Source organism: Ascaphus truei, chromosome 20 (genome assembly GCF_040206685.1).
Source record: "Ascaphus truei isolate aAscTru1 chromosome 20, aAscTru1.hap1, whole genome shotgun sequence".
Lineage (NCBI taxonomy): Eukaryota > Metazoa > Chordata > Amphibia > Anura > Ascaphidae > Ascaphus > Ascaphus truei.
The window spans coordinates 15,807,301-15,817,085 of NC_134502.1; the positions used below are offsets into that span (position 1 = coordinate 15,807,301).

At 50.1% G+C, this 9,785-nt stretch overlaps 1 protein-coding gene across 5 annotated transcripts in view; it reads right to left on the reverse strand.

The window, feature by feature from the left end:
- LOC142470694 (C-type lectin domain family 4 member G-like) overlaps positions 1-9,212 on the reverse strand; it is a 60,007-nt gene extending 50,795 nt beyond the window's left edge. For 4 of the 5 annotated variants that reach the window (XM_075577323.1, XM_075577324.1, XM_075577322.1 and 1 more), the window contains exons 1-3: positions 8,517-9,212; positions 7,181-7,306; positions 5,020-5,073 (exon numbers count right to left, since the gene is read on the reverse strand). In XM_075577323.1, coding sequence (XP_075433438.1) covers positions 5,020-5,073; positions 7,181-7,306; positions 8,517-8,559 — 223 coding nt within the window. In that variant the 5' untranslated portion in view covers positions 8,560-9,212. Of the gene's footprint in view, positions 1-2,619; positions 2,701-5,019; positions 5,074-7,180; positions 7,307-8,516 lie in introns of those variants that run through there. The other variant, XM_075577325.1, reaches the window with a different exon arrangement.
- Between the last annotated feature and the right edge of the window lie 573 nt (positions 9,213-9,785).

A 9,785-nucleotide genomic window follows, 5' to 3' on the forward strand; every position in this document is an offset into this window, starting at 1 on the left:
TAGAGTGGGGGAGAGAGAGTGGGGGAGAGAGAGTGTGGGGGAGAGAGAGAGAGAGTGGGGGAGAGAGAGAGAGAGTGTGGGGGAGAGAGAGAGTGTGGGGGGGCAGAGGTGAGAAACGGTGGGTGACACACAGAGTGGGGGGGGGTGACTGACTGGGGGTGTGACTGACTGGGTGGGGTGACTGACTGGGGGGGGTGACTGACTGGGGGGGGTGACTAACTGAGGGGGTGACTGACTGGGGGGGACACTGACTGGGGGGGGGTGACTGACTGGGGGGGGTGACTGACTGGGGGGAGGTTGACTGACTGGGGGGGGTGACAGACTGGGGGGGTGACAGACTGGGGGGGGGGGGTTACTGACTGGGGGGGTGACTGAATGGGGGGGGGGGGGTGACTGACTGGGGGGGTTGACTTACTGGGGGGGTGACTGACTGGGGGGGTGACTGACTGGGGTGGGGTGACTGACTGGGGGGGGTGACTGACTGTCACACACATACACATACTCCCATACACACATACACATTCATTCACACACACACTCTCCCACACACACACACATACACATTCTCACACACACACAGGGGAGGAATAGCTGCGACCAGCACCACGCTCCTCCCCCACCCACCTGCGCCCATCTCCCGCTCGTGGGGGGGGGAGGCCGACATCCCCCTCCCCCCCCCAATCAGCAGGGTGGGTGGGAGGCACTTGGCGAGGTATCCCCCAGCGGGCGCGCCAGGGGACAGTCAGCCCCGCCGTGGCCGCCACTGCCCGACATCCCCCCCTCCTCATGCGGCGGCTGCGCCGTCATGAAGCTAGCTGGCGCATGGGAGGTACGTGGTTAGAGGTGAGGGCCGAGGCCCCCCCCCCCCTGCACACCAACCGGGCTGCAGCGCGGGGACCTCCCGCCCCGGGCAGCGATCGGTGGATCGAGGGGAAGCGGGCAGGAGCAGGAGACAGGGGAAGGAGACAGGGGAAGGAGACAGGAGCAGGGGACAGGAGGAGAGGAAGGGGACAGGAGCAGGAGACAGGGGAAGGAGACAGGAGGAGAGGAAGGGGACATGAGCAGGAGACAGGGGAAGGAGACAGGAGCAGGGGACAGGAGCAGGGGACAGGAGCAGGGGACAGGAGCAGGGGACAGGAGAGCTGCTGCGGTGGGGAGTAGGGAGCCATGTGGGGACCAGGGGGATTGCAGAGAAGGAGCAGAGGGGCCGCAGCATGGCGAGTACTTACCCTCCAACAGATGTCAGGGCAGAAAGAATGGCCGCTCATTGGGGGCGGGCTCATATAGAGCTTGGCCGTGCGTCCACAAAGCCTGGGAGTGCGCCGCACCAATCAGCTGTCAGGTAGGGGGAGTTTTTTTTTTTTTTTCAGCGCGAGCAGGGAAATTTAAAAAAAAAAACACGTGTGCTGCTTGGGCCAATATTTACTCGCCCGGGGGTTAAATCTACACGACCCGGGCGTGTAAATGCATAGGATTGTTGAACACTGGTTATTACAATATAAGGCAGAACAGCTTTTTAAAATAAAATGATAAACATAAAAGAAAATCTATACTTCACCAAATGACATAGATTTTCCCCCAGAGAGGTCGCTGGTAAGAAACATTGAAATATCCCGTATCCGGTTTCAAAATACTCCTATGTGGATATCTACCCCCCACCACACTTGCTCAGCCTTAAATACAGTTATATCCCATTGAACACAACCTAAACCCAGCCCCTGTCATAAATCAGTGGTGGGGTTGACAGTCTTACCCCAGAGTAAAACTCCTCCCACCCCAAGACGTTTAAAAACTGCTTTTCCTATCTAAATAACTTCATAGCGTCAGTTCAGTATTACTTACTGGCACGCGAGTTATATTAATACATTCCGACACGCATGACGCTCCCAATGAGACTAAATATTACTGTGTAACACTAAAATTAAGAGAGATATTAATATCTGTCTCTTAGTACCTGCTAGATGTCATGTGTCTGTTATCATTATTTGCGACTCAGTCCCACGGATACACACATGTAACGTTTACTGTAGCATGTTCAGCCCAGGACATCTCATGATATTCTTATATTTAATACGGTCACTCATTCTGATACCTTCTATAGTCACACCCCTGGCCCCCATAAAACCCCTTGTCAAGAAATGCTTTGAAGCTGGGCCTCCTGTGTAGAGAACGTTTGTCACAGGTGCAATGTCTCTACCAGCAATATACACTTGGCCTGCAAATATGTGTTAACATATACCAAACCCCCTCTGTACTTTTCACACCAAACTTCATTCAAGCCTTTTGAACAGTGTTGCCAGGTCCGCTAGTTTCCCGCCCAATTGGGCTATTTTGAGACCCAGTTCCGCGGGAAATATTAGCTTGTTGCGTTTTTTTGGGCTGCTTTAATGTTCAGCCGCTATTTTTTGGCTTCTTTAACAAAAAACTTGACATCTATAGTGACACCCAGTGGCCACTGTGAAGATTGCAGTGAAGTGCCCCAATACACTACTGAATACAGATACAGTACATCTCCCCACCTTCCCCCGTATCCTGCACAGACAGTTAGATTGTCGGCTGAGTGACAGCTTGGCAGACCCCATGCGGAGAAGCACTCCGCTGACAATCTAACTCTCTCACCTTCGCGGCACCGCATCTGGAAGGGGTCTGCAGGGGGTCTGGGGGGGACGGAACATCATGGAAGCCGACTGGTCAAGCGCGCTGTGGAGGGGAACACAGAACACAGACAGGAGGAATCACTTCATTTCAGTAACTTGCCCGCAGCCGCTGCTGTTCAGTTCAGTTCCCCGACAGAGACCACTCTAAGTTCAGACTAACAGGTGAGTTCCCTCTGCCCTGTCTCCCCTCCTGGCTTGCTAAACAGCCGGTACCCCCCCACTACACTCAGATGATTTTGGTAGCGCTCGCTGGTTCACTCTGTCCTGTCTCCCCTCCTGGCTCTGTATGTGTGTGTGTGTGTGTATATATATATACTAGCTGATATACCTGGCGCTGCCCGGGATTTAATGTTCTGGCTCCCCCTCTCTCTCTGTCCCTTCCACTGTCTCCCCCTCTCATTCTCCCCCGTTCACAGCAATAGCCCCCCCTTCACAGCGCTGTCATCCCCCCTATTCACAGCTCTGTCCCCCCCCCCAGTTCACATAGCTGATGGGTGAGTGGGTGGGTGGGTGACTGAGTGGGTGACTGAGTGGGTGGGTTGGTGACTGGGTGGGTGGGATTGTGACTGGGTCGGTGAGTGAGTGGGTGACTGGGTGGGTGACTTTGACTGAGTGAGTGGGTGGGTGGGTTGGTGACTGACTGAGTGTGTGACTTTGACTGAGTGTGTGACTTTGACTGAGTGGGTGACTTTGACTGAGTGGGTGACTTTGACTGAATGGGTGGATGAGTGACTGACTGGGTGACTGACTGGGTGGGAGACTTACCTTGACTGGGTGGGTGGTTCCTGGCGCTTTGACTGAGTGGGTGGGTGGGTGACTGGGTGACTGACTGGGTGGATGGGAGACTTACCTTGACCGTGTGGGTGGTGGTTCCTGGCGGCATATGGTTCCCCTCCTGGCCCTGATATCTCCGTGGCATGCGAGGGGGCAAGAGTGGCAGGCTGGGGCAGGAGGGCTGTGCCGCGCTTCCCCTTTATTCCTCGTTGGGAGCGAAGGGGGAGGAGCCTGGAGTTGGCGGCTGGGGCAGGAGGGCCATGCCGTGCTTCCCCTCCGTCCGGGAGCCGGTGCAGGGTGGCGAGAGTGAGGGTGAGGGCCGCGCCACGCTTCCCCTCTGTACGAGAGCCGGTGCAGGGCGGTGAGGGTGAGGGCCGTGCCGCGCTTCCCCTCCTTCCGGGAGCCGGTGCAGGGTGGTGAGGGTGAGCGCCGTGCCATGCTTCCCCTCCGTCTGGGAGCCGGTGCAGGGTGGTGAGGGTGATGGTTAGGGCTGCGCCGCGCTTCCCCTCCGTCCGGGAGCCGGTGCAGGGCAGTGAGGGTTATGGGGGGGGAGGGGGTGAGGTGTGTGTGTCTGTGTGTGTGTGTGTGTGTATGTGTGTCTGTGTGTCTGTGTGTCTGTGTGTGTGTGTCTGTGTGTGTGTGTGTGTGTCTGTGTCTGTGTGTGTGTCTGTGTCTGTGTGTCTGTGTTTCTGTGTGTCTGTGTGTCTGTGTGTCTGTGTGTCTGTGTCTCTGTGTGTGTGTGTGTCTGTGTCTGTGTCTGTGTGTGTGTGTGGAGAAGAGAGTGGCAGTTGGGTGACATCATAGAGGCACCAATTTGATTGGCCAGAGGCTGAGGACCAATCAGATTCACCGCATCTAGCACCAGACTCATAAGATTCACTTTTATAATATATATATATATATATATTGAAACACACAGAAATATCGCTCAACACTACTTTTCCTAAACGGTAGCTCATTAATCCCTTAAGCCTCAGAGGGATTAAAAATACCCAATATCTCATGACATTCAGAAACCCACGAGGAAAAAGGTGGAGTTAGTGATCAATCAATACAGTTGTACCCTAATCAACTCTCACTCCAAGACCTCTTCCCAAGACCTCACTCTGCATGAAATGTCTAAGCTGCAATGAGAGATGATGGTTTCTCTATCATTACCATCTGAGCACATGTTACAGTATCATCATTGATTGCATTTCAATCTGTAAGTAACACTGTAAGAATAAACTAGAACTTTGTCTGCTGAATAACAATCTTCTGAAGTGTTGGAATCTTTATGAACAAGAAATAAGTGTAACTTATTCTAACAAGAGCTGTCAGCAATATACCAGAAAAAAACTATGATTATCAATTCTCTATTAGTGCACCCGGGCAAGTTACTGGATTGTTACATGAGTGTTTAGCCAGGATGAAGCACTTTTTCCCGCAGATGATCTTACTACGATTGTCCATGCCTTTGTGTCCCCACTTCTGGACTAGTGCAATGCACTCTACCTAGGACTTCAGGGGAAAAAGCTTCCGGGAAAAGAGTATACTGTACTGTACACATACAAAGATAGAGGCACATTTATACTAGGTATATATTTACCTGCTTGGTTCGGTGTCGTAGGTGAGTGGGTTCCTTTCACAGGCAAATCCATACCTAGAATACACATATAGAGACCCTTGTACATACAGCAGGGTTACAGCCACAGTATATTCCTATATGAGACAGTAACAGTGTGTATATTCAATATGGATATCAGGCAGTGACATCCTGTGGTAACTGTGTGTATATAGCAGAGAATTTTCCCTGTGTGTAACATGCAGTGACAGTGATACCCTGCGGTCACTGTGTCTGTATAGCAGAGATCAGATCGCTGAGGAAGTTCTGATTAGAATGAAACACGTAGGGTGGACATCACAGACTAGAGAAGGACTGCCAAGAATTTGTGTAGTCTGCTGAACTTTCTGCAAAGAATTGAGTCTTTGCTTCCCTGAAAATTCCATTGTGGACAGCCACCACGGATGGATCCCAAGGAAGGAGGGAGAGCTGGACTTTCATCAATGCCTGATCCAGGGTGGTCGCACTGCTTGAATCCAACTTATGTTTGTGAATGTATTACTTTATTATTTATTTATTTATTTATTTATATCATAAAGCTATCTGCACTATTTCCTGTGTCCTCTATTTATCATGTTATGGGATCCTCTGCCTCATGGAACAACTTACTGTATGAGGTAGTCACTCCTTATAACCACAAAGCCCCTATCGCTCATGGAGTGAAATATATATATATATATATATCACCTAATCATGAAAAACTGTATTGGGCATCTGAATAGAAAAGATAAGTCACCCAATCCGACGTTTCGGTCCTGGAATAGGACCTTGAGAATGGTAATGTTGTTTATATATATATATATATATATATATATATAGTGGTCGACAAATCACCAAAAAATCTACTCGCCGTCCCCTTGCGGTCACTGTGTACTGTATATAGCAGGGTATATTCCCTATAGGTATCAGGAGCTGACGGTGACACCCTGCAGTAACTTTGTGTACTGTATATAGCAGGGTATATTCGCTATAGGTATTAGGAGGTGTCGGTGACACCCTGCAGTAACTTTGTTTATTTTGCAGGGTTTATTACCTATAGAAACTGTACATAATACCGCGCTCCTCCCTATAGAAGTTTGCTGCTGGTAAAAAGATAGGCCTTACATATAGAAAAACAAAAAGAACGATTCCTGCGCTCCTACCAATTAGGCTAAAATAAAATAATAATCTCATGAAAAAGGGTTATTTTGTTAAACCCTTTGGCCAAAGCATTTATAAGCCTGCATGCCACGACAAGGCATAGCCGAATGCAGGTACCTACACTGAATATATGTAATAATATTAATAAGAACTGTCATGCCTTTAAGTGGCAGCAGGCTTAACGCGCTTTGGCAAAAAGGTTAAACTAAATGACCCTTTTTCAAGATAATATATAGGTATTGCACTGTGTTTTATTTTGTCACATTGGAAGTAGCTTTGGGCATCATTGTTTGTTTTTTTGTTTTATACTTTTAGCCACGTCCACTAGCACTCCTTGTGACGCACGCACGCACACACACACACTACTTAGTTAAGTTATGGTGGGTTAAAAAATGTGACAAAAACCCTCCACAGCAAAGCATATAGCAAATGGAAATATTACTGTATGCAAATGTTACTGTATGCTCATTTGCATGTCTTAGACAGGTCTGCAACCCTGCCTTTCACCATTATCACCCAGCACACAGCACTTCCACTGCAGCAAGGGATTCTGGGAAATGACATGCAAATGAGCACACAGTGCCACCTTTTGCTTCAAAACCATTAACATGGTTCCCTATAGGCTTAAGCTTGCTGCATGGTCACAGCTTTGAGCACAGCCAGGGTTAAGATGCATAGGCAGTAAACCCACCCACAGACAGACTGTTTCGACCTTAATGGGTCTCATCAGTGTGGGGTTGGTTTTACTGGCTATGCAAAAATGTAAAAAAATGTGTGAAAGCCCTGAAGGGGTTAAATAAATCATAAGCTTATGTGATTAGTGCACTTAAAATCTGGCCAAAGCCAGTATCATTGTTACCTTACTGTAGAGGTAAACGGTGGATGCACAAACTCCTGGTGTGAATACTGTATAATAAGGTGATTATACAGTAGGGATCAGAAGTTGACGGTGATACCCTGCGGTCACTATGTTTATAGCAGGGTATATTCCCTATATATACATTACATTTTAATGCCAGGTCATTGCTTCTCACTCCCGGTGCGATCCCTCGTCGTTCCCGCGTGGGCACCGATGGCACCTCCACACTCACATTTTCATAATCATCGTCGTCATCTAAGTTTAAAACCTTTCCTGAGGACAGATAGAAGAGTGACACATCAGCAGTGCCAACTTCCCCCTCACACACACTCTGCTACCCCATACATTTGCTACACGCGTCATGTATTCAGCACATTGAGTGTGGTGATGCGTGATGGGTGGGAATTGAGTGTAGTGGTGTGTGGGGGAGGGAATTGAGTGTGGTGATGTGTGTGTGTGTGGGGGAAATAAATGTGGTGGAGGGGGAGAATGGAGTGTGATAAGTGGGGTTGAGTGTAGTGTGGGTGGATTGTGTGTATTGGTCGGGGGGTTGGGTTTGGTGGCGGCATTGAATGTAGTAGGGGGTAATTGAGAGTCATGGAGGAAGTTTAGTGTGGTGGGGGGAATTAAGTGTAGTGGGGGAATTGGCTGTGGTGGAGGGAATTGAATATGTGATGGAGGAAATTGAGTGTGGAGGGGGGTATTAAGTGTGGAGGGGGAATTGAGTCTGGTGATAATTGAGTGTGTGGGATTAAGTGTGGTAGGGAAGGTAATTGAGTGTGGTGTGGATTGAGTGTGGTGGTGGAGTGGAAATAATGTGTGTGTTGGGGGGGGAATTGGGAAATTGAGTGTGGTGGGGGAATTGAGTGTGGTGGTGGAGGGGGGAGAATTGAATGTGGTGGGGTTTGAACTGAATATGGTGGTGGGAGGGAAATTTAGTTTGCTGAAAGCGGGATTGAGTGTGATGGGAGAGGGGGGATTGAGTGAGAGGGGGTTGAGTGAGAAAGGAGGGGGGAGAAGGTGGGATCAGAGAGGAGGAGGGGATGAGACAAGAAGGAGGAATGTGAGAGGAGAGGAGATTGAGTGATATAGGAGGATGGTGAGAGAGGAGGAGGTATAATTGAGTGATAGTGGAGGGGTCATTGATGAGAGGAGAGGTGAGAGGGGGAAGAGAGTGAGAAGACCAGGAGGGAGAGATAGTGTGGAAGAAAAGAGGGGAGTGAGCTAGTGAGAGATGGGGAGAGTCAGAAAGGGTGAAGAGAGAGCAGGATGAAGAAGGAGTGAGAGACAGACAGGGACGGTGAGAGGGAGTGAGAGAGAATCAGAGGAGTGAGTGTGAGAATAGAGAGAGAAATAGAGGGGAGTAAGAGAGTGAGGAGGTGTGTGAGTGGAGGGGGGACACACAAGGCTGCCAACATAGGGGGCCCTGGTGGAGACTCAAGTCCTGTTACCTCCCCTACTGAGAGGTGTCAGGCTCTCTTACCTTTCTTAGTTATCTCCACCCTATTGCCATTAAGGTTTTGCATTTTGATCTTCACTCTGTCTCTGCTGGGCTGCTCGAAACTGTCTCCCTACTGTGCTGCTCTGCACTGTGTCCTTAATGTGCAGCTCTGCACTGTGTCCCTTCTATGCAGCTCTGTACTGTGTCGCTGCTGTGCCGCTCTGCACTGTGTCCCTAATGTTCCGCTCTGCACTGTGTCCCTACTGTGCAGCTCTGCACTGTGTCCCTACTGTGCTGCTCTGACTGTGCCCCTAATGTGCTGCTCTGTGCTGTGTCCCTTCTTTACCGCTCATTGCTGTGTCCCTATATGCCGCTCTACACTGCATCCCTGATGTGCCACTCTGCACTCTATCCTTGCTGTGACGCTCCGCGCTGTGTCCCTCCTGTGCTGATCCACACTGTGCCCCTCGTGTGCAGCTCTGCACTATGTACCTAATGTGCCACTCTGCGCTGTGTCCCACCTGTGCTGCTCTGCACTGTCTCCCTGCTGTGCCGCTCTGCACTGCGTCCCTGCTGTGCCGCTCTGCACTGCGTCCCTGCTGTGCCGCTCTGCTTCTCTGCGCTGTGTCCCTGCTGTGCCTTTCTGCACTGTTTCCCTGCTGTGCCGGTCTGCACTGTGTCCCTCCTGTGCCGCTCTGCACTGTTCCTCACCACTGTCTTCTTTCTGTGCCACTCAGTTCTCACTACACAGCCACATATAAAACATTTGCCCCCATGCCCCCCCCCTGATCTGTGCCTTCCTGCCGTGGAGCAGCAGAGCGACACTGAACCCACACACCCTGCCAGGAAGGGGTAAGGGGGAGGGAGACCCCAGGGGAGGGCTGAGAATAAACACTGCACAACACTCTGCAGGGAAGTGACCTTTAACACCTCCACCACACACTCTCTCCACTCACTCCACTGGTGCCAAGCTCTCTCTTCTCCCCCCCTTCCCCCCATCTCTTTTCCTTCTCTCTCCCTCTTACCCACTCCCAATCAGACGCAGCACGGATGTGTCATTATATAGATTAATTAAATGTATTAGTTCCACCGCATGGCTGTTAGAATGAATATTACACACATCTTTTATATGAATTAATGCTAGCTGTAAATAAATTAAAAAATACACATCCTTCTGTGTTAATTAAAATGTTGTCAATCAGGAATAGAACCCGCGTCAACTATCATTTCAAACCGCAAACTCTGCAGTTTCGGCACAAAATGTAAACTTTCGGGCAGATGCGGCATGTTCCTGCCATGTTCCGGCTGTTT